Source organism: Monocercomonoides exilis, assembly GCF_001643675.1.
Source record: "Monocercomonoides exilis strain PA203 chromosome Unknown scaffold37-1059404, whole genome shotgun sequence".
Classification (NCBI taxonomy): domain Eukaryota; phylum Preaxostyla; order Oxymonadida; family Polymastigidae; genus Monocercomonoides; species Monocercomonoides exilis.
In genome coordinates this window covers 790,035-813,809 of record NW_027150582.1, presented here as the reverse complement: position 1 = coordinate 813,809, position 23,775 = coordinate 790,035, and the positions used below count along the sequence as shown (strand labels likewise).

Genomic DNA, 23,775 nt, shown 5'->3' with positions numbered 1-23,775 from the left:
ATAAATGGAAAAATTTGTTGTGTATTTAAATCAATTAATATGAAATACGAAAAAAGTGGAAAAATAGTGAGGTGTTATAGAAATAAGGTGCGAATTTTTTATCCACTTATTTAAAAACAAATCTTGGAAAGCATTGCATTAAAATTTTCCTTTTTTTTACTTTTTAAAATTAAAAATTCACATTCTTCATCTCACATAGGTGAATAATCCGGCAACATGAAATCAGGCAACCCATCATAAGTGACTTCTGCAGCCACTTTCTCCACTCCCTTTTCGGACAGCGCATCCAAATCACGATAGTCTATTGCTGTTCTCCCAGTTATATGTGCTCCAAAGCTGCCTCCTTCACTGCCGGGACCTGCACCTGCTGAAGAAGAAGAAGAGGAAGAAGAAGTAATACGACGATAATCGGAATCTCCTTCATTTCTGTCTTCTCTGTCTCTTTCTCTGAATCCAAAGTTATTGTTATTATTATTGAAATTATTGTTATTATTGAAATTCTTCCTCATTCCATCTCTTCTCCACTCTCTCTTATTGTCCCTCTTATCCCACTCATTCTCTCTCTGTCTGTTCTCCCTCCACTCACTTCCTTCTCTTCCTTCTCTTCCTTCTCTTTCCATTCTATCCATTCTATCTATTCTGTCTCCTCTCTCTTTATAATCTCTTCCTTCTCTTCCTTCTCTCATTCTTCCTCCGCTTCTCTCGACTCTTTGAAGCTCATCTCTTCCTCTGTTGTCCCTTCCTCTCCAATTGGAAGAAGAAGAAGAAGAGGAAGAGAAAGAAGAAGAAGAAGAAGAAGATAATGAAGGTGATAATGAAGATGATGATGTGTATGAACCAGAAGAGGAAGAATAAGAAGAGGAAGAAGAAGAATGAGATGAAGAAGAAGAGGAGGAAGAAGAAGAAGAAGAATTAGAAGAAGGATGGAATTGTTTGAGAGGAGACAGTTTGAATTGCCAGGGGTCTTCTTCATAGTTCAGACGGAACTGGGCTTCGATGAAGGGAATCTTCACTTCTTTCTCTATTATGTCCTGTTGATTGAGAGAAAAAAAAAAAAAAAAAGAAGTGGAGGGGAAAAAAAGATAGAAAGAGATGGAAAAATAAATAAATAAATATATAAATATATAAAATTAAAAATAAAATAAAATAAAATAAAATAAAAATAAAAAAATAAAAAAAAAAAGAAGAAGAAGATGATGATGATGATGATGAAGATGAAGAAGAAGATGAAGAAGAAGAAGAAGAAACAAGTTCAAATGAAAAGTGTTAATAAATAAAATATCCAAACAGAAAATTGTTAAAAAAAAAAATTATTTTTTTTCATTTTTCATAATTATTTATGTATGTGCGTTGTTTCATTACATCTTTTTCTTTCTTTCTCTTTCTCTCTCTCATTCTCTTTCTTTCTCTTTCTTTCTTTCTCTCTCTCTCTCTCCTTCTCTCTTTCTCTTTCTCACAAACCTCATGCTTCGTCCTCAAATGCTTCCCCACAAACACATCTGACCTAAACTTCTTCGCACACAGCACACAGTCGTATCTCTTCCCTTCCTCCACACAAATCGTCTTCGACTCTATCCACTTTTGAATTTTCTCTTCCAAATTCGTTTTTCCTTCTCTGCTGTCTTCACTAGAGATGCACTGCAAACGAGCGGTGTGAAGAGAATGGAGACCTTTCAGCCATATTTGAGAAGAAGAAGAAGAAGCTTTATTGTCTTTTTCCCTTTCTTCTTTATCTTTCTCCTTCTCCTTCTCTTCCATATCTTTCTCTTTCTCTTTCTCTCCTTCCTTCTTCTCTTCCTTCTTCTCTTCTCTTTCTTTCTCCTCCTCTTCTTCTTCTTCTTCCTCTTCCTCCCCTTCCTCCTCCTCCTCCTCCTTCATCCTGCAATGAACAGGCCCACACCTCACACACATCTCTTCCTCTGTCTCATACTCGATCCCACAATAATAGCAATAATGGTGCACTTCCCTCAAATACGTCACGACTCTGTCTAACCTCTCCTTCGTCTTCTGAATAAGAAGAGAAAGTTTGCGTGACTTGGACTTGGTTTTAGTTTTTGTATTGTTTTCTTTCTCTTCTTCTTCTTCTTTCTTCTCTTTCTCTTCTTCTTCCTTCTCTTCTTTTTTATCTTTATCTTCCTCTTCGCTTTCCATCTTGTTACTTTCTTCTTCTTCTTCCTTCTTCAATGCAACTGGCACATTATCATCTTTGTTTTCTTTTTCTTCTTCTTTCTCTTTCTTTTCTTCTCTTTCTCTTTCTCCTTCTTCATTTTTGAAGTGTTTTGTATGAAGATAAGAAAGAGAAGGCACAAATGGAGTGTATGTGGAAGGAGAAGCAAGAGAAAGAGAGATGGAGGAAGAAGAGGAAGAAGAAGAAGAGGGAGAAGAAGAGGAAGAATTAGAAGAATCAGAAGAAGATGAAGAAGATAATGATGATGATGATGATGATGATGATTCATTTGTGTTTTCATTTCCATTGTTCATATTTCTAAGCATTGGAGTCAGTTTCAATGCAAGCTCAATCTCTTCCTCATTCATTGATACATCCAAATTCCCTTTCTTCTTGCTTGATGAAGTGAAAGTTGATGATGATGATGATGATGATGATGATGATGATGAAGTTTTTTCTTTGTTTCCTTCTTCTTCTTTATCTTCTTCCATACCTTTCCCTTTCTCTTTCTCTCCTTCTCTTTCTTCTTCTTCTTCTTCTTCATTCTCTTCCTCTTCCTCTTCAACTGATGTATTCTCTATATTTCCCCATGGAAACTGCCTCCATTCACTCACTTTCTTCGTCCTCCTCTTCTTCTTCTTTCCTTCTTCTCCCTCTCCTTCTTTCTTTTCCTCTTCTCCCTCCTTCTCTTCTTCCTTCTCTTCCCCCCCCCCCATTCCCAAACAGCATCATCATATTCGTCACCACCCCTCTCTCTCTATCCATCACATGCATCAATGCCAATGCCATTTCCAGGTCTTTCTCCATCTGCTTCTTCTTCAGTGTCTCGCCAGGCGCTACAAATAAGCGAGGTTCTCGAAGATGATGGACAAGAGGATTAAGGGGAACACGAATAACAGAGGATGAGGAAGAAGAGGAAGAGGAAGAGGAAGAGGAAGAAGAAGAAGAAGAAGAATATCTGTCTCTTCGTTTTGTCTGTATTGCATCCACATCAATTGGCTGGTGTTCTCTATCTGAATCTTCTGAGTCATCTCTTCCATATGAATCTCTCTTCCTCTCATCTTCTTCTCTTTCTCTATCTCTTTCTCTTCCATAATAATTCCCCTCTGCGCCTCCATCATATCCAGACCCATCATTCTTCCTCTTCCTCTTCTTCAGCCCACTCCCATACTCATCATCTGAAGTCTCGGAATCCGTTTCATCATTCTTCATCTTTTTATCTTCTTTCTCCTTCTCTTTCTCTTTCTCCCTTTCTTTCTCCTTCTCCTTCTCCTCCTGCTCCTCAAACACCACTTTCCCTTTCCTCCACAGCATCTCCTTCTTCACCATCCCCACCGCCACTGCATCACTCACCGCCTTTTCACTCACAAACCTCACCCACATCCTCCGATGCATCTGCCCATCTTTCGAAAATTCCCCATCTGACGTAATCACCCCCATGTACCCATTAATCATCATAAACTGCGTCTCCACACAGCTCTCTGACACATACAAGGGGACGGTTGATAGATAGAACCCAAAAAATGGAGAGGTTCCTATAAAGGAAGGGGATGAAACACGAGGCTTCCATCGCTGGAGAAGCTGACTGGGTGCTAATTTCTGTGAGTCTGCGTCAGATCCCAGGGCGCTGTGATCATCTCGCTGCACTAATGAATCAAAGTAGTTGAAGATGTTGGTTGATTTGGTTTTTGATATCTTACTGGCTTTGTCATCTTTCTCTGTTTTATCGCCTTTATCGGTTTTCTCGTCGTCGTCTTCGTCTTCGGCTGTGGTGTCAATATCGTACACTTTGTAGATCACTGGTTTGCCTTGTCGAAGTTTCTCAAAGAATGATGCGTAGTTTCGTGCTACTCGCTGGGTCTTTGCTTCGTTTTGTTTCGCAACAGCTGTTGGGTTATATCGGTTGTAAAACCTGATGTATTGAGAAAAAAAGAATTAGTTTATGATTTTTCATTAATATAATTTCAAATAACGATCGTAATAATTGTGCATTTCAAACCAATCCTCTTCCTTGTGTCTGTTGAAAAATCTATCATTTTGCTTCTTTTCAAAAGTTTTACGATATTGATTGTATAACTCTGGTATGTCTCCGTTTAATACATCATCGGGAACAGTGTGCTGAAATTCCCGATATGAAACAAGTCGTCCTCCAAATAGATACTCTTCCTTTGAATATGATCTATCGTTTGAATTTGAAAAAAGTATCATAATTCAAAAGATATAAACAAATCAAGTTAAAGACATAAATAAAATAATTCCAAAAATAAAATAGAATTTGTTAAACCTGCTATTATAAGACGAACTTTTAACAATAAATCAGAATCATGAAAAAGAAATCAATTATTTATTTATCAATGAAAGACAAAAAACAAGAAAAGAAAGCACGAATATGAAAAGGAATATAAATAAATTTTTGATGCATTCATGAGACATATAAATGTAATTTTATTTGAAAACAAATATATTATGATAAAAAACAATTTCAAGTTTGATAAATATCCATATTTCAAATCAATATATTTATGATAATAACACACCTATCGTCTCTATGATGATAATGAGAGCTTGATGATTGATCTCTTCGCCTTCTACTATCCATTTATAAGATTTTGAAGCAAAAACAAAAAAAGAAGATCGCTCACAACCACTCTTTATCTTTTCAAAATAATCCTCAAAATGCCCAATCAAAAATGATCAATACCTAAATAAAAAACATAGTGAAAGACTTAACGGTGGAAATGTTTTCCGATAAAAACTTAAAAATAGAAGCAGGTAACTTGTAAATGATAATCTCTTATATAAAAGAGATAAAAAAAGAAACTCCAAAAAGCGCATATACAGAATGCTTAAACTGTGTAAGATGTGTTTTTTAGAGATTCAATCCGAATAAAGAGAGTGAAAGATAATAAGAAATCTAATAAAAAATAAAGAAAGAAAAGAAAAGAAAAGAAAAGAACAAAACACAAAAATTAACCGCTATTTTTTCGGCGACCTGCCTTTTGACTTGCGGGCTGATTTTTTGCGACCAGGAGTGGAAGGTTTAGAATAAATGATCACAGGTGCAGGAATGCGTTTAAGGGAAGGGGTTTTGAGTGAATTTACAGAAGGAATGGTGTTTTTGTTGAGATAAGGGGAGAGGTGGAATTGTTGGGCAACAAGGATTGGATTGGGGAATGTGGAGCGTGATAAGGAGGCGGCTGTGGGGGAGAGGAAAGGTAAAGAAGAAGAAGAAGAAGAAGGGGAAGTGGAAGAGGATGATGATGAAGGAGAAGAGGGAGAAGAGGAAGAAGGAGGAGAAGAAGTGGATTGTAATAATGATGATGTTGATTGTAATAAAGATGATAATGGCAAAGAGGAGGTAGAGGAAGATGAAGAGGTTGAAGAAGAAGAAGAAGAAGTTGATGAAGAAGTTGATGAAGAAGATGAAGGCAAAGAAGAACTTGCAGAAACAACTGGAAATGAAAAAGGAGCATCATTTTTATCTTTTTTCGATTTTTTTGTCTTTTTTGTTGATCTTCGTGTGGAATAATCAAAAGAATGGCTTTTTCGCTTTTTTTTCTTTTTGTTTGATTCAGAAGAAGTTGAATTGTCATCATAAACAGAAGAATAAGGAGAAGAGAGAGAAGAAGAAGAAGAGGAGGAGGAGGAAGAAGAAGAAGAAGAAGATTTGTGGGATGCTTTTATTGAAGAAGAAAATAGCATAGACAAAACAGAAGAAGAGGAGGAAGACGAGGAAGAAGAGGAAGAAGAGGAAGAAGAGGAAAAAGAAGGTGATGATGGAGACAGTGATGGAGACGGTGATGGAGTAGCTATCAATGGAGAAGACGGGGTGGATAAAGAAGGAGAAGGGGAAGGGGAAGTTGAGGAAGATGGAGAAGGTAAAGGAGAAGGAGAAGGAGAAGAGGAAGAAGAAGAAGAATTTTTGTATGTTGGAAATGGTGCGTGCATCAAAGAATCAACAAGAGGAGAGAGATACGAATTAAACGGAAAAAGAGACGAAGAAGAAGAAGAATTAGTGTCTGTGGAAATATCATTGGAGGTTAAATCTGAATGGTCAGAAGAATTCGATTGAATTGAAGAAGAAGAAGAAGAAGTTGGTAGATCTGTGTAAATCGTTTGATCTTCATCCATTTCTTTTGAAATTGATAAAGAAGAGGAAGAAGAGGAAGACGAGGAAGAAGAAGAAGAAGATGATGATGATGATGATGATGTATCCAAATTATCATCATCCTTATTAAATTCACCTTGTCTTGTATATTTCCGTTTTGTTGGCCATTCAACCAGAAAATCTTCATTTCTCTTTGTTTTCGCAATCATTTCATCTTCCATTGATGACACATCAGTTTTATTTATCTCTGTCTTCTTCTTCTTCTTCTTCTTCTTTCTTTTCTTGTTATTGTTTTTATCAATTTCATTATTGTTATCAATATCATCATCATCATCATCATCATCATCATCATTTGTATTTTCCTCTCTATTAATTCCATCCTTATCCATTTGATTAACACTATCACCAACAACAACTTCTTGTTTTATGGTTAGATTTTTCGTTTTCTTCTGTTTTTCCTTCTTTTCCTCTGCTTCATGATTCTTCTGTGTGATTGAGCTTACATCAAAATCATATCCAATTCTCCTCAAAATGTGAAGAGGAAGATCGGTTTTGTTGCTTTTTTCTATCAAACTTTGCAGTTTTTCTTCTTTTTTTTTATTATTTCTGGTTTTTTTCAATTCTTTTTCCTCTTTTTCTTTTATTTCCTCTTCTTTTTCTGTTGTTAAAGATCTTTTGGAGGAGCGTGTGGTTACTGTGGACTTTGTGAATGTGGATGGCAATGAAGATGAAGAAGAGGAAGAGGAAGAAGAAGAAGAAGAGGAAGAGGAAGAGGAAGAGGAAGAGGAAGAGGATGAAGAAAAATGAGAAGAAGAATGAGATTTCGAATTATTATCTGTTGGTTGTGTTTCTACATGCAATTCCTTTGATTGAAGTTGTGGCAATGAAGAAGAAGAAGAATTATCTTTCCTTCTTCCTCGTTTTGTCGCTTTCTCAGAGTTTTGTTTCCTTTCAACTGAATTTCTATCATTTTCTGCTGTTTTGCTTGTGAATGTTGCATTTTCAGTGAGTAACTTAGCTTCATCTTGTTTGACTTCTTCTTTTTTGTCTTCTTCTTCTTCTTTCTCAATAATTTTATTTTTAACATCTTTTTTCTCTTCTTTCTCATCTTTCCTCAACCCTTTTGTTCCTTTGACCTTATCTTTCTTCTTCACTTCCTCCTCTTTCTCTTCCACTTTCTCCTTTCTCCTCGTATTCATCCCCTTTTTCTTTATCTCCTCTTTCTCTTTCTCTTTCTTTTTCTCCATCTTCTCCATCATCTTCTTCCTCCTCCCTGTTCTCTTATATCCCTCATACTTCTTGTCCTCCACTTTCCATCCAAGTGAATACAAATGCTGAGCTGACCTTCCTCCTCTCACAAGCGCCAGAACTGCCTCGATTGTGGAACTGCTGTGTGAGCGAAGGGTGGTTCGGCGATCGGGAAGAGGAGAGGAGGTGGTGGGGGAGGAAGAAGTGGGAGAGGAAGAGGAGGAAGAGGAGGAAGAGGAAGAGGAGGAAGAAGAGGAAGAAGAGGAAGAAGAGGAAGAAGGGGAAGAGGAAGATGATGATGATGATGATGATGACAAAGATGAAGATGGAAGATTGGTTAAACTTTTGGATGTTGTGCTGGCTGAAATAAGAGGTTTCTTATGTTCAGATAAGTTATCACCAGAAGGGTTATAAACTTCTTCTGTTAATTTTTCTTTCTCTTCTCTTTCTCTTTCTTCCCTTTCTTCTCTTTCTTCCCTTTCTTCTCTTTCTTCTCTTTCTCTTTTCTCTTCTTCATCTTCTCCCTCATCGTCACTGTCTTTAATACGTTTCTTTCTTGCTCCAAACGATTTTTTTGCTTTATTTTGACTCTCTTCATCGCTTCCTTCATAACTTTCTTCTTCTTTTTCTCTTTCTCTTTCTTTCTCTTCTTCTTCCTCTTTTCTTCCTCCCTTCTTCTTCTCCTCCTCCTTTTCCTTCTCTTTTCCTTCTGTTTCACTCTCATAAATGCTCTCTTGTGTTAATTTCATCTGACCATCCTTCTTCAAACCCCTCGATTTGTCAACAATACCTTCAACTGCCACAAAAAACTCACTTTTTGGTTTTCTCCACTTTCTCTTCTTCGCATTTCTTTTCCTTTCTTCATCCTCTTCTTCATCTTCATCTTTTTCCTCCTCTTCCTCTTCTTCTTCTTCTTCTTCTTCTTCCTCTTGTGCTTCATCATCATCTTCCTCCTCCTCCTCCTTTTTCTCTTCATCATTTCCTCTATCTTTTCTCTTTCTCCCCCTCTTCTTCCCTTTCTTCTTCTCCTTCTCCTTCTCCTTCTCCTCTTCTTCTCTCCCGTCTCCCCATCCAATCTCTCCTATTGCCTCCAAAAGAAGCGAAGGATCAGCCATCACAGCTGAATGGAACAACAACAGCAGTCCAGAACCAGCTGGATATTCTGCCTCTATCTCATATTCTTTCTCTTTCTCTTCTTCTTCTTTTTCTTTTTCTTTCTCCTTCTCCTTCTCTTTCTCTTTCTCTTTCTCTTTCTCCTTCTGAAGAGAGATTTCTTCTTCATTGGAAGAGAGCAATGATGATGATGATGATGATGATGATGATGGTTGTATTGATTCTGTGAGGTTTTCGTTTGACTTGTTGTTTTCAGACTCTTTTGGAATTGGTTTATTCAATCTTTCCTTAAATTCTTCTTCTTCTTCTTCTTCTTCTTTCTTCTCCTTTTTTTCTTTCTCTTTCTCTTCTTTCTCTTCTTTCTCTTCCCCTTCTTTTTTTCTCTCCTTCTCTTTTACTCTTTCTTTTTCCTTTTCCTTTTCTCTTTCTCTTTCCTTATCATTATCAATTTCCATTTTTCCTTTATTTTCTTCTTTAATTCTAATAATGTTTTCCTTCTTTTGTTTACTTTGTTTTGATGAGCTTTCAATAACAGACGAAGAATTTGAAAGAAACTGTGAAGAAGAAGAGGAAGAAGAAGAAGATGATGATGATGATGATGATGATGATGATGATGAAGTTGTTGATGACGTTGAATGTGAAGAGGAAGAGGAAGAGGAAGAAAAAGAAAAAGAAGATTGTAAAGAAGAAGGAAGAGAATGAGGAAGAGAATGAGGAAGAGAAGGAGGAAGAGAAGGAGGAAGAGAAGGTGGTAGAGATGTAGATAAATAAAGAGGAAGATACAAAGTTAAGGGATATTGTTTTGTTGAAGATAAGGATGATGCAGAAGATGATGGTGATGAAGGAGAAGAAGGAGAAGGAGAAGAGGAAGAAGATGGTGATGATGATGATGATGAACTAGAAGAAGAAGAAGAAGAAGAAGAAGTTGATCTGATGTTTGTTGATGCAGAAGGTGGATAGAGAGATAAAGGAATCGGCAAAAGAACAGGAATTGAAAGAGGAAGAGGAAGAGGAGAAAGAGAAGGAAAGCAACCAAGTTGAGGAAGAGGCAGAAGAGAAGGGAGAAGCTGAGGCAGAGAAGGCAGAGAAGGAAGCGAAGGAAGCGAAGGAAGCGAAGGAAGAGTGAAAGGGCTGTTGGAGAAAGGGTAAATTGGATTCAGAGGAAAGTTGATGGGAGGATTGAGAGGTTTTGGGTTGAGGAGAGGAGAAGAAGGGGAAGAGGAAGGGGAAGAAGAAGAAGAATTAGAAGATGATGGTGGTGGTGATGATAAAGGGGAAGAAGAGGAGGAGGAGGAAGAAGACATTGAAGAAGAAGAAGAGGAAGAAGAAAAGGAAGAAGAAGATGTGGAAGATTTGTGGGATGCTTTAATTGATGATGAAAATAGCATAGACAATACAGAAGGAGGAGAAGGAGGAGAAGGAGGAGAAGAGGAGGAGGAAGAGGAGGATGAAGAGGAGGAGGAAGAAGAAGAGTTAGAAGAATCAACCAAACCATTTTGATTCACTGAAATCGAATCTGTTGATTCAACGTCATCTTTTCCAAGAGATATATTTTCTTTTGTTGTTTCATCTGAAATTTTGGTGTTATTCAAAAAAACATCTTTCTCTGTGTCTATTTCCTGTTCTTTCACTTCAAATAAATCTTTTGTGTTTTCCTTTTTTTCTTCACTTTCCTTTAATTTATCCTCTTTTCTGTCATTTTGTGAATGCGAAGCAATTTCCACTGAAGAAACTTCTGTTTGTTCATCATTTGATTGAATTGACTTGTCATCAACTTCTTTTTTATCCTCTTTCCCATCTTTTTCATTCTTTGCCTTTGTTTTTTTCTTCTTCTTCTTCATCAACTCCATCAACGTCAGCATCATCACCTTGCTCTTATTCTTCCTCCTTCCCTCCGCTCTCCAACTTTCTCCCCTTCCATCATCATTTCCATTCTCATTTCCATCACCCTTTTCACTTCCACTTCCATTCATTTTCTCCTTCTCTTCCTCCTCCTCCTCCTCCTCCTTCCTCTTCGCGTTCAGCAGCTCCTCCCTCCTCTCCCTCATCATCTCCCTCCACCTCATCGTGCATTCCCTCCCTGTCTTGCTCCTCTTCCTCTTCTCCTTCTCCTTCACGCACACCACAACTTCATCACTAATCGACAGCCTAACCACATCCTTCAGCAGAAAAAGTGCCTCTTTGATGTCCCCCCACTCATTTATCTTCTTCTTCTTCGTGTTTTTTGAAAGAAACCAATTGATCTGATACGGTTTGCGCGGTGGCTTGCTAACTTTCCGGATGTATCCAGTTGAACGAGATGCGATTGAACTGAGTGATTGTGACTCTAATTGATGGAATAGCTCGTCTCGGCTTAAATTGATTGATTTTGTGGAGGAATTGAAAGAATTTGATGAATTTGATGAATTTGATGAATTTTGTGAGTAAAAGGATTTGTGAGTGGATGGGGGTTCAGCAATTGATTGGATGTTGGGTGTTTTATTTGAAGAAATGGTATTTGCTTTTAATGTTTTTGATGCTTCTTCTTTTGTTGCGTTGCTTTCTTTTGGAATTTTCATTTCTTTTTTCACTTCATTTTCAATATCATTTTTTCCCTTTGTTTTGATTTCATCCTCAATAATAACACTGTCTTGAACTGATTGCGGAATTTTTTCAATTTTTTCAATTTTTTCATCTTCTTTCTCCTTTTTTCCTTCACTTTTTTCTTCAGCTCTTTCAACAAGTTTTCCATATTTTTCAATATCTTTCCCTTCTTTCAGTGTGTTGACAATCTCGGGCTCTTCATTGTGCCGTATCAATTGTTGGATTTCTTCTTCTTCATTTTCTTCCTCTTCCTCTTTTTCTCTTCCTCTTCCTCTTCCTCTTCCTCTTCCTCTTTCACTTGCCTTTCTTCCCTTTTTCTTCTTCTTTTTCTTTACAATCCTTTTCTTTGCTCCAACAGTTTCATCTTCCTTTGTATCATACTCATCTTCTTCATTCGCCCTCTCATTCAATTCTTCCTTTTGAATTTCTTCTTTTTCAGTCATTATTTTGTTGGATGTTGCATTCTTCTCACAAATTATTTCTTTTTCTATTTTTTCGTCTTTTTTCTCATTTCTCATTTCTATTTCAACTTCGTCAAGATGAATCATTTTTTTCCTCACTTCATCATTTTCTGTCTTTCCTCTTTCTTTGTTTTCTTTTCCTTCCTTTTTCTTCACTTCTGATAACTGTGCTTCAAGATTCTTTGTCAATCCATCTTCTCTTTCACTCTTTTTTATTCCTGAATCTTCTTCCTTCTCTTTTTCTATTTCTTCTTCTTCTTCTTTCTTTCCCTCCACAGATTTCAAACCCTGCTTTTCTGATCTCTTTTCATCGCTTTCATTGCCAACCTCATTCTTCTTCTTCATCGTCGTCTTCTTCTTCGACTGCGATTTCCTTCCTCTCCTCACACTCTGAATTCTCTTTACTTCCACAAATGGAATCAATCCCCTCACAATCTTGTTCCTTGACACAGTTGTCAGTGAATGCAATGCTTCTCCTTCCTTTTCACTTCCCGTCTTCCCATTCGCTTTTTGCTCCTCCTTCCACATCACAAACCACCCTGTCTCTGGCACGTACACTTTCTTCTTCGTCCTCACACACTTCACCACTTCTGTTTTGCTCATCATCTCATTCCAGTCCTCTGCCGTATATTCACTTTGAAACAAACCCATCTTCTGAAATATCCTGCGAATGAAACAAGCTCCCTGTGACTGTCTTTCTCTCCTCATCTGAAGCGCTTTGCGTGTTTCTTTGACTGTTCTCCTCTTTGTGCTTGAAGAGGACTTGCAGTCATTGGAATTCTTCTCTGCCTCTTTGATTTCTTTCAGCTTCTCTTTCAAATTGTTCAGCCGTTTTGACTGAAGCAAAAGCAGCAGCTCGGCAAAGGCAAGCAGAGGAGGTGTGGCTAGATGTCTTTCTATTTGTTGGTTTCCTTCAATGATTGAGGTGGAATTTGACACTTGCAATAAATCTGATTTGGATGAAGAATAAGAAGGAGAACGAGAAGATGTTGATGATGGCAAAGCAATATCTGCGTTGGAAAATACAAGTGAAGGAGCAGAACCAGAAGCAAGTGGAAAGATTGGTTTTTCTTGTTTGACCAAAGCGCCTTCTCTGTCAATTTCTTCAGAGGAAGAGTCAGAATACCACGGAGGTGGGCGAGGGATAAACGGGGAAAACTTCTCAATGTTGCTGAGGAATTTCATTGCATTGATCCCATTCAAGCGCAATATTTCTTTCACATGCTCGTCATTCGATGCTTTGCGTGCGTCTTCTCTCTGCCATCTTGGCCTGAACAGAAAAGACTTGCTATCATCTTCCATGATGGTTGGTTTTTCTTCCTGTTGTAGAAGTGTTTCCTGTTTAGCTTCGATTTGTTCTTTGAGAGCATTTTCCTCGTGCAGAGGAATAGGATCGTGAATTGCCTCTGTGAAACTTGCATCAATTGTATCGTCAACATTTTCGTACGGACATTCCATGTCTGCAATTTCATTATTCATTTCAGTTTCACTCAATGTTTCAATTTTGACATCTGAAGAAACTTTTTGTTCAGTAAGAGTATCACTTTTGTCTTTCATATCATCCAATGACTTAGGGGCCATTTGAAAAATTAATCGTTTTTGGAAGTTGTGTTTTGGCTTTACTTTCTGTTTCTTTCTGTACAATTTTTGCATTTGCTTCAGATTCAAGGTTTTAATTTTTTCCTTTAAAAAGACAAGACTTAGATGTTTTCAGGGGGGAAATGTTTCATACTGTGCACTGCGTGCAGAGCCAATTCTTCTTTTCTTTTATGTCGTTCACTTGCAATTCAGCGCATTTTAAATGGAACCTTTAAATAATCTCGCTCAATCAAAAAATGCAAACAAAATAAAATCATCAAACCAGTTTAGACACAAATCACATTGTATCTCACAGCCTTTTTAAAAATTTTTATGCATTCAAAGCGAAGTTCAAAAGTGTTCAGAATTGGTTTTTCATATCATTCAAATTATTGAGATAACAGAAAAGAAGATAAATTTTTGACAAAAGAAAGATTTAACAAATTAATAAATAAAATTAGTGGTGAGCTATTTGTCCAATAAATAAAACCTGATTCCGTTCCTTCGCAATTACATAAACAATAATCTTTTTCAACGTCCTCAGGTCTATAATTGAACAAATATATGTTTTAAACTCTTTTGTTAGATAGCACATACATCTTTACATGGTTTGATTCGGGGAATAATTGCCCTGAATCATCATGACTTGAGGACATCTAATTAAATAAAAATGAAAGAATAAAAAAATAATATGGTCCAATTTAAAAGCATCATCTTTTTTATTGTGTTCATCAAAACAATGAAAAGGTTATGATTTGTTTGTTATCAACTTATATCGAAAAAATAAAAATCATTTACCCATTGTAAATATCAGAAATACTAAAGATGGTAAATTTTCTACAATCGTGGATATGACCAATATACCAATATGATATTTCAAATATCACTTCTTTTTATAATAGAACTACTACATGGTGATTGGATTTCATCAAAAGTTCCTGATCCTTTCGAAGAACCAAATAAATCTGTTCCCAGACAACGACTAAATGATTACCAAAGAATTTTCAAAACTTCTACGTCATTACCTCCATCTTATGTATTTGATCCTCATGGAATTTTATTACCACCAGAATATAGAGTTCTCAATAATCACATAAAAGCTTCGCTACTGATAAAAAATCTCAATCCAAGAATTGTCATTTTAAATGTTTGCATTTTTTTTAGGATATAAAATATAATAAATTATTGTTTATAGGGAATTTCTTCAGATGAAACTACGGAAGAATTTTCAACAAACCTATTCCAAAATTGGGAACTTGAAAAACCAGATAAGAAAGGAATAATTTTGTTGTTGATGTGTGCTTTCGATTTTGAATTTTATTTTAGTGTGAAGATTCTAACTTTGTTACTTTCATATAGAATGAAAGATCGTCTGGTTCATATTACAACTGGAAATAGACTTCGATCAGCAATGTCTAATGGAGTTATGGAATCTGTAATTGCATTAATGAAGCCTTCCCTCCAAAAGCGTAAATATGCTGAGGTAATTGCAATTAAATGGCCTTTTTGTTGTTTCGCTTTTTATTAAAGATATTACTTTGTTTATTAATTCTATCCATTTTTCATCGCATCTTCCCGCGATTTTTATGAACTTCTTCGAAAGGCTCTGATGACAGGAATCACTGCACTAACACAAGCAGTTGACCAAGGCAGCTTGCCATTCGGGCGGACTTCGAATCCAAGCGAAAAAAATAACAAGTCTTTCTTTTCGAAGCATCCGGCCCTTGCTCTTGTGGGCGGATTGGGGATTATCATTGGCGCTGCGTATGCAGTCACTGCGTGGAAGAAGCAGCACAAAAAGAACACAGAAAAGACATTCACAAATGAAATTGTATGGAAGTTTTTCTTTGAATCATGTGATAAATTTCAATGAAATCTATTTATTCTCTTTTGTTTTATTGTTATTTTTAATATTTTCTCTTTATAACACCACAACAAACCAATATTCCCCTTTCTTCATCACTTCTTCATCGCTTCATCTTCTCTTCCCCATCAGTCTTCCTTGGTCTCTCGTCTGAAAAAAGGCGAAGCTGAAGCCAAACCCATCTTCAGTGAGTTCTGTCCCATTTGTATGGAACGCTTTCCTCCTTCACACCTCGCAAAGATGAAGGAATATGTGTGTTAGAGATGATGAATATTGTGAGATTACTTATTATTCTTTTTCTTTTTCTTTTTCTCTCTCTCTTTTTTTTTTTTTTTTTCAATGAGTTGTTCATTTATTTTTTTTTTTAATTGCGTTTTTCATTGAAAAATGTTATTTTTTTAATATTTTTTTTTCAATGATTCTCTCATCTTTCAATCACTTTCCGTATTTCCATTTTGTTTTTTTGTTATTGTTCTATCAAACATCAATTCAGAGTGAAAAACTATCATCTTCTTCATCTACTCCTTCATCATCATCTTCTTCTTCCTCCTCCTCCTCCTCCTCCTCATCTTCTTCTTCTCAACCCTCCAAATCCACCTCAGATGAATCCAGCTCCCCTCTTCCTTCTGCTCCCCCCATCAACACTTCCATCAACCAACAGGGAATAAGCTCATATCCCCCTCTCCCTCCTCCCTCTGAACCTCCTCCTCCTCTTCGTCCTTCTTCTTCCTCTTTCTCCTCTTCCTCTCTTTCTCCTTCTTCTTCTTCTTCTTCTTTTGCCGGCAAAATCCACGAAAATCCCCGCGATGCCGTCGAGACATTTCCGAAGTGTGGGCACCAGTTTCACCGAAGATGTGCTGATGAATGGCTTCAGGTGAGAGACGAGTGCCCTCTCTGCAGATGTGAGCATCCACGCCATTTAGAGGGAGAAGAAGGAGAAGGAGAAGAAGGAAAAGAAAGAGAAGGAGAAGAAGAGGAAGGAAGAGAAGAAAGAGATGGGGTGATGACAAGCACAGGTACGGGTACAGGAATACGAACTAATAATACTTCAGGAAGTTCAGGTATTTCAAATGGAACTGGCATTCTTTCTAAGATTGCGAGGTTTTTCACAGGAGACAGCAGAGGAAGCAGTGGAGAAATAAACAGAAATAATCAAAATGACAGACAAAATAGAAATTCAAGAAATACAAGAAATTCTTCCTCTTCCTCTTCCTCTTCCTCTTCCTCTTCCTTTTTCAACCCTCGTCCACTTGGATTGAGTGACCTGATGTTTATGCTGAACCGCTCAAACTTCATTCCTGGCCTTCTCACTGGCGCCTCTGCTTATCTCATCGGCAGAGCTCTTCAACATCCTTCTTCTTCTTCTTCTTCTTCCTCCTCTGATTCTTCAGATTCTTCTTCAGATGATCCGTCAACCAGTCATTTGCCAGGAGGGCTAAGCAACTTATTCGGCTTGGGCAGTTCTTCTCGTTCAGACAGAGAAAGATACAGCGACAATGAAAATGATAATGAAAATGACCCAACTGCATATCCCGATGTATGGGGGCGCCGGAATTCTTCTTCTTCTTCAAATGATTATGAACACTCTCCTTCGTTTGGAGGCTCATCACATATTCCGAAGGGAATTTTCAATATTGGCAGTCGATGGGACAATGAAGGAAGAGGATTTGCTGGAGGAATTGGACATAACGAAGGACATTGGTGAGAAAAAATGTAAAACAAAAAAAGAATTAATTTTATATGTATTGATAATTTTTAAATAAGTTATCACAGAAATGAACGCAATTAATTTTTGTGCAATTTTTAGCTTCTTTGATAACTTAAAAACTCATTTGTGAACGTTAAAATTGGTTATGGAATTGTTTGATCAGTTCTTCTAACGTATGGTTTTAAAGATCGTTTTTGTGAAAGGAACAATCATTGAAAAATGTTTTTCACATTATTGTTTGCTTGCGCTGTTGCAGAAGAATTTATTGACCTTGAAGATAATGGATATATCATCTACACAGTAAAGAAAGGTGATACTTTGTCCGCAATTGCCAAAAAATACGGAACAACAGTTAGTGCAATTTGCAGCTTAAATGGAATCAAAAATGCCAACTTGATTTATGTTGGGCAAAAATTGAAAATTCCACAGAATGGCCCAAATCCACCATCTCCACCATCACCACCAAGCCCAAATCCACCAAAGCCTGTTTCTGGAGGACATTACTTCCCTGGAAATGTTGATTCCATTGTTGGACATAAAACTTATGGAAATGGACAGTGTGTTGTGCTCGTTCAGTGGTTCTGCAAAGATATCGGATTGGTTAAGACATGGAGAGAGGGACCAAAGATTACACGTTCTCAATATCCAAAGAAAGGATGCGCTATTGCTACCTTCTTCAATGGTAGATATCCCAACTGGAGCACAGGAAATCATGGATGTTTCTTCCACAGCATGACTTCTGCTGGAATGGTTGTTGTTGAACAATGGGCTACTTCAGGAACTGTTAGAAAGAACACATTGAAGTTCACTGGAAAGGGTGATACAAGAGATGCTGGAAAATATTCCGTTGTTGCATAAATTAATTATTTAAAACTATATTGAGATTTTCAAACATGAATGAGTTTTCTTAATTTTTTTATTTGCTTTTTCTTTTCAAATAGATTCATGAGCTTTAAGAATTTGTTTAATTTCTCGGATTTTTGTTTTCAAATTTGTAAAAGGTTAGTGAACTTTTCAAATGAGTTTATAAAAAAAAAGGAGTTTAAAAGGAATATTCGAAAAAGACATATCAAAAAATTGTTGAAAGCACGGAAATTAGAACAAATGGGGAAAAATTTTTGCAATTATGAAAAAAACTGAGATTTGGTCCAAACTTTTTCTTCAATCAAAACATTTTAAATCAACTGTTACGATGCAAATAATTACAGAAAAATTCAAGAATTGAGAAAAATATTTGTTAGAGAAGAATGGAACAAAATTCATAAAGCAAAATATTTTGTCCCAAATACGTTCTTGTGAAACACAAAGTGAAAAATTGTTGAATTGATTATTATTGAAATTGTGAACAATTTTCACATATTCTCTTTGGTTTTCATTTCAAATATGAGTTCAGCGAAATGCAATCAAAAAAATGTTTTTTTTTTTTTTTTTTTTTTTTTTTTTTTTTTATTTTTATTTTTATTTTTTTTTATTTTTATTTTTTTTTTATTTTTTATTTTTATCTTTGTCAAAATATTTTTTTTTCCTTTACAAAAAAATAAAAATAAAAAAATAAAAACGAAAATAATAATAATAATAATTATACAGTCTAAACCTGATATAATCACGTCGAATATAATCACATTCGAATATAGTCACATTTTTCCATGCACCGACATTTTTGGCCTATTTTTCATTCATTTTCCATCGAATATAATCACAGGGCTGAAAATATATAATCACATTTTTTATTATTATGGGTGATTTTTTCAATGAAAAATCGATTTTTTGATCAAAATTTTCAATTTTTCACTTTTTCAAAAATGTGCTCAAATAAGTCAATATAATGTGCGTTCATGATCAAAATTGATCAAGCAAATGAAAAATGCGTTTTTATGAAGAATTTTCAAAAATGAAAAAATCGACCCAAAATTAATTAATTAATTAATTAATTTTTATTTTTTTCTGTGTTGAGCATCATCGTATATAATCACAATCGGATATAGTCACAAAAAGTTGTGCAAAAACCGATGTGATTATATCCGGTTTAGACTGTAATAATAATAATAATAAACTGAAAATCTATAAAATAAAAAATGCAGAAGTTAATAAATGAAATGTTTTTTTTTTTCAATTTTTCTTGAGTAATTTTTTTGTTCCTGTTTGCAGGATTAATTATCTTTATGGAATAATCCCGAAATGTGTTTTTCATATTGAAAAGAAGCAAATGTTGTATATATGAGTTATCATTATGATTTTATTTTTTATTATCCAATTTTTTCATGAAGTCCATCGAATTCTTTTCATTTTGTATTATCTTTCATTCAAAATGTTTTAATGTTCTTCCTTGAATTGTTGAGAGAAAAACTACGGATTAATTGCTATGAAAATATTAAAACATCTGTTTCAAAGAGAGATTCAATTCATTCATATTTGTTTCTTTCCAATATGAATGATAAGCAATGATGTGAAGATGCTGTTCTTGGGCAAAATCCCACATTTGACATTTCGTTTCGAAATGTTCTTCAAAATTAAAGTCTGCAGATAATTTTTTCGATAGAAAATGCCCAGTGTGGGTTTTTACACAAATGGAACTTTTTCACATCAAATTCATATGTGACAAAATTTTTTGCTTTGTGAAATTTGTTCCACACAACACTGTCAAAAATTTTTCTCATTTTTTAAAAAGCAAAGTGATTTTTTTTGAAATCATATTTTTTTTCTGTCACAATACTCTGTTTGAAATTTTGTATTGCATTTTTGTTAATGAGCATTGAAAAGTGAAAATGCTATCTTCAAAAAAATTATGAATTCAATAAATACGTTTGCTTTTACAATAGTTGCAATCACAAAATATGGAAATGATAATTATCTCGCTATTAACAGAAGAAAATAAAATATATAACCCGCCGATAAAAAATTATGATTTCAAATATAATCACCAATATTTCTTTATTTTATTTTGCATGATTCTTTCAAAGTTATTATTATTTGAAGTGAAAATAGTTTGGAACAAATCATTGATTTTTTCATAAATGCAAGAATTCTGTCCCATTTCATTAATTACATTTAAAGTTTTAGATGGCTTGCATCATTATATAAAAATTCTGACATAATTGTAATTTAGATAACAAAAGATAGGAAAAAATAATTTGATTGGATTGTTCAAAGCCAATTAAAAACAAAATACAGATATCGAATAAAATACCTGACATCGCAAAAAATATCGGACAAGATCGATTTCTCAATAACCGCAAGAGGAATAATTCTGACAATTTTCCTATAAATATATCTCATCAATACAAATTCAATTGATAAACAAGACTTACAAAACTTCCTCGTTTGTGCTCAGAAAGAATTGTTATTTAATTCTTGGAGAAACAGGATTTTGAGTTTCTCAGAGATTTTGAAAATTATTTTTTCTTAGCACAAACGAGGAAGTTTTGTAAGTCTTGTTTATCAATTGAATTTGTATTGATGAGATATATTTTGAGGAAAATTGTCAGAATTATTCCTCTTGCGGTTATTGAGAAATCGATCTTGTCTGGTATTTTTTAATATGCTAGGGATTTTTTGCGCAAATTGTAATGTCTTTTTTATTTTTGTCAAACAGTTTTTGTTCACAAATGGTAAATGCAAATTGATTTCAGAATTTTTTATAAGCAGGAAGATATTAAATTATTCTATTAACATTTTTTAAAACCGAATTAATTTGTGAGAATTAGGAATAGCAAAATATGTGAAAAAGTTGAAAATTGATCTTATCCTAATATTTATTTTGTCAGCAATAACAGTAAATGACACTTTTTATCAATTTTTAACTTTTCAAAACCTTGAAAAATTTATATTTAATTTAAATATTGAACATAAAAAATGCAATAATATAAATATATAAATGAAAAATTTGCTATTTTAAACTTGATACATAGAAACATATAATGAAATGATATTATATTTCGATACCAAGAAAAAGATTATGATTGAAAAAAACTAGTTTAAAAGAAATTATGATCTATGGAAGGTCTGATCTTTGTTATTTGATCCAAAAATGTCCAGAAAGAGGAGCGACGATACAGATAAATTACAACGTATTGCTATTGTTAAAGCAGATCGTTGTAAGCCAAAGAAATGCTCGTTGGAATGCAAAAGATTTTGCCCGGTGGTCAGACAAGGCTCAAAAACAGCTGGAAAGTTGTGCATTGAAGTACAGCACGAAGATAAACTTGCATTCATATCAGAGGAACTTTGTATTGGTTGCGGTATTTGTGTTAAGGTTGGTACAGACCTTGAATTGATTTTTTAGAAAATATTAATTATTTTTTAATTTTTTCTCGTCGTTATGATATGATCATAAATAGAAATGCCCATTCGAGGCCATTGAAATTATTAATTTGCCAAAAAGTCTGGAGAAAGAGTGCACACACAGATTTGGGCCAAATGCATTTAAACTTCACAGGTTACCTGTTCCAAAGCCTGGGCAAGTTCTTGGGCTTGTTGGAACAAACGGTATTGGAAAGTCAACTGCACTTCGTATTCTTGCAGGAAAGTTAAAGCCAAATCTCGGTAAATTTGATAATCCTCCAGATTGGCAAGATATTTTGACCTACTTTAGAGGAAGTGAACTTCAAAACTACTTTACGAAGGTTTTGGAGGAAAATCTGAAAGCAATTATCAAACCCCAATACGTTGATCAAATTCAGCAAGTTATTCACGGAAAAGTTGAAGCACTTTTAGGTGCAAAGAATCAACGAGGAATGATGGAAGAACTTCTTGTTGAACTTGATCTTGTTAATGTTAGAGATCGTGCAATTGAAGATTTATCCGGAGGTGAACTTCAACGTTTTTGCATTGCTCTTATTGCTGTTCAAAAGGCTGATGTGTTTGTGTAAATTGAAATTCAAAATTTAAATATTGCAATCACCTCTGTTATTTATCAACTATCTCTGCTTTGCTTTTTTTCATTTTATACAGATATATGGTTGATGAGCCTTCATCATACTTAGATATTCGTCAGAGACTTCGCGCTGCACGGACAATCCGTGATCTTTTAACTGATTCAAAGTTTGATTTTGATTCATTGGGCTTAATCTTCTATTTAATTAAATATTTGATGCTTTTTTTCAATTATATGCTCATTTATCCATCTCTATTAATTTAATTATTCAATTGTTTCTTTCTTCAAAAAAATAAAATAAAATCAAAAAAATTAACCTTAAAGTTATGTTATCTGCGTGGAGCATGATTTGTCTATTTTGGATTATCTGTCTGATTTTGTGTGTGTGCTGTATGGGCAGCAGGGCGCATACGGTGTTGTTACATTCCCAATGGGTGTGAGAGATGGTATCAACGTCTTCTTGGCTGGTCACATTCCTTCTGAAAATCTTCGTTTCAGACCGTTTGAGCTTTCTTTCAAGGTTTGTTGGATTTAAAATGAAGTTATTTTAGATAAATTCATCTTTTTCTTTAATTTTATCCTTTCTGTTAATTTGTTTAATAACAATCTTCATTTAATAATAAAATCACACATTATTATAATTATTTATAATTATTTACATTAATAATTGCTATTCATTTCTAATATAGATTTCTGAAACAGCGGATGAGGAAGACAAATCCAAAGGTGCATTAGCCACATACACCTACCCTGAGATGCACAAGAAGCTCGGCACATTTGAGCTCACAGTCGAAGCAGGGCAGTTCTCAGACTCAGAAATCATTGTTCTGCTGGGGGAGAACGGGACAGGCAAAACAACACTTGTCAATCTGCTTGCAGGGCTTCTGCAGCCAGACGGCGGAGTTGAGGTTCCCTTGTTGAATATCTCGTACAAACCACAGAAGATTTCTCCGAAGCCTGACAAGGCGAATCCACACCGCACAGTGAGAGAACTGCTTCACAGGGCGATTGGGGCGAGATTTGGGGATGCGCAGTTCAATACGGATGTGCTGAAGCCGATGATGATTGAGCAGCTGATGGACAAAGAAGTGCAGTATCTGTCTGGAGGAGAGCTTCAGCGTGTGGCTATTGTGGTGTGCTTGGGAAAACCAGCCAATGTGTATCTGATTGATGAGCCTTCAGCGTATTTGGATGCCGAACAGAGAGTTGTGACAGCAAAAGTGATCAAAAGATACATCCTGCACTCGAAGAAGACAGCATTTGTGGTTGAGCATGACTTCATCATGGCCACATATTTAGCAGACCATGTGATCGTCTTTGAGGGGACACCTGGTTCAAAGGCACTGGGAAAAGCACCCGAGACGCTGCTAACTGGTCTGAACTCGTTTTTGACACAGCTGGAGATTACATTCAGAAGAGATCCATCGAACTTCAGGCCAAGAGTGAATAAGCTGAATTCGGTTAAAGACAGAGAGCAGAAGCTGGCAGGGCAGTATTTCTTTGTCGGGGAGAGTGGAGGAGATGATGAAGGGCTGTCGGGGTCAGGGAAAGGGAAGAGAGGGAAAAAGGGGGGAATGAGTTCGAGTAAAATTGCATCCAGTGAAGGGGCAGATGAAGATGATGGAGGAGATGATGATGGAGAAGGAGAAGAGAGAGATTGAGGTGGAGGAGAAGGTCATATCACTTTGTGGCATAGAAATGGATGTTAAATGGAAAACATGAAAGAAAAAAGTTAGATGGATAGAAAGAAAGAACAATGCTTTTGATGCAATCTACCAAATAAATGCAATTATTTAATCATCTGTATTCAAACTTATAATTTTTTTTTTAAAGAACGAAATAAACCTATTTTTTTATCATAATAAATAGTTTATGCAATTTTTTAGCTATTCATTTGCACAATCATTGTACTGCATCCATTCCATGCTTGTTTTTCATCTCACTTTAATCGAACTACAAAAAAATATAGTTATTTTGAAAAGTTTCTGAAAATATACTGATTGATTTACTGGAAAACATCAACCTTTCAATTGTTTTTACAATAATAATGAAAAAAGAAGAAACTTATTTCG

General features: G+C 35.4%; 5 protein-coding genes across 5 annotated transcripts; 3 read left to right on the top strand and 2 right to left on the bottom strand.

The window, feature by feature from the left end:
• Position 1: 1 nt before the first annotated feature.
• On the bottom strand, positions 2-4,780 carry MONOS_7041 (putative protein of unknown function (DUF4187)). Its single transcript, XM_067877335.1, has 5 exons — positions 4,705-4,780; positions 4,167-4,346; positions 2,915-4,079; positions 1,462-2,865; positions 2-1,031 (listed from the first exon to the last, which is right to left on the bottom strand). The coding sequence occupies exons 1-5, from the start codon at positions 4,764-4,766 to the stop codon at positions 192-194; spliced, it is 3,651 nt and encodes a 1,216-aa protein (XP_067723488.1). The 5' UTR covers positions 4,767-4,780; the 3' UTR covers positions 2-191.
• Positions 4,781-5,143: 363 nt separating this feature from the next.
• On the bottom strand, positions 5,144-13,945 carry MONOS_7042 (uncharacterized protein; the record flags this gene model as incomplete). Its single annotated transcript, XM_067877336.1, has 5 exons — positions 13,856-13,945; positions 13,749-13,804; positions 13,542-13,575; positions 13,413-13,488; positions 5,144-13,363 (listed from the first exon to the last, which is right to left on the bottom strand). Exons 1-5 carry the CDS (start codon positions 13,912-13,914, stop codon positions 5,144-5,146), a joined length of 8,445 nt encoding a protein of 2,814 aa, XP_067723487.1. The 5' UTR covers positions 13,915-13,945.
• Positions 13,864-16,827, top strand: MONOS_7043 (uncharacterized protein; the record flags this gene model as incomplete). The annotated part of the gene is made up of 6 exons (XM_067877337.1): positions 13,864-13,866; positions 14,454-14,554; positions 14,618-14,741; positions 14,862-15,089; positions 15,255-15,374; positions 15,616-16,827. 6 exons carry the CDS (start codon positions 13,864-13,866, stop codon positions 16,825-16,827), a joined length of 1,788 nt encoding a protein of 595 aa, XP_067723486.1.
• A 222-nt stretch (positions 16,828-17,049) lies between these two features.
• Positions 17,050-17,688, top strand: MONOS_7044 (uncharacterized protein; the record flags this gene model as incomplete). The annotated part of the gene is made up of 2 exons (XM_067877338.1): positions 17,050-17,181; positions 17,260-17,688. 2 exons carry the CDS (start codon positions 17,050-17,052, stop codon positions 17,686-17,688), a joined length of 561 nt encoding a protein of 186 aa, XP_067723485.1.
• Positions 17,689-20,841: 3,153 nt separating this feature from the next.
• On the top strand, positions 20,842-23,695 carry MONOS_7045 (putative ABC transporter E family member 2). The gene is made up of 5 exons (XM_067877339.1): positions 20,842-21,082; positions 21,168-21,688; positions 21,781-21,870; positions 22,028-22,223; positions 22,393-23,695. The coding sequence occupies exons 1-5, from the start codon at positions 20,858-20,860 to the stop codon at positions 23,362-23,364; spliced, it is 2,004 nt and encodes a 667-aa protein (XP_067723484.1). The 5' UTR covers positions 20,842-20,857; the 3' UTR covers positions 23,365-23,695.
• The last annotated feature ends 80 nt before the right edge of the window (positions 23,696-23,775 follow it).

What these genes read in the sequence shown, in the direction of transcription:
- MONOS_7041 (XM_067877335.1), bottom strand. Translation starts at nt 4,766, where the DNA reads ATGGATAGTAGAAGGCGAAGAGATCAATCATCAAGCTCTCATTATCAT. An exon ending in TATCATCATAGAGACGATAG is followed by an intron (nt 4,347 to 4,704) that starts GTGTGTTATTAT and finishes TTCAAACGATAG; the next exon opens with ATCATATTCAAAGGAAGAGT. An exon ending in AGACACAAGGAAGAGGATTG is followed by an intron (nt 4,080 to 4,166) that starts GTTTGAAATGCA and finishes TCAATACATCAG; the next exon opens with GTTTTACAACCGATATAACC.
- MONOS_7045 (XM_067877339.1), top strand. Translation starts at nt 20,858, where the DNA reads ATGTCCAGAAAGAGGAGCGACGATACAGATAAATTACAACGTATTGCT. An exon ending in GTTGCGGTATTTGTGTTAAG is followed by an intron (nt 21,083 to 21,167) that starts GTTGGTACAGAC and finishes GATCATAAATAG; the next exon opens with AAATGCCCATTCGAGGCCAT. An exon ending in GATCTTTTAACTGATTCAAA is followed by an intron (nt 21,871 to 22,027) that starts GTTTGATTTTGA and finishes TTAACCTTAAAG; the next exon opens with TTATGTTATCTGCGTGGAGC.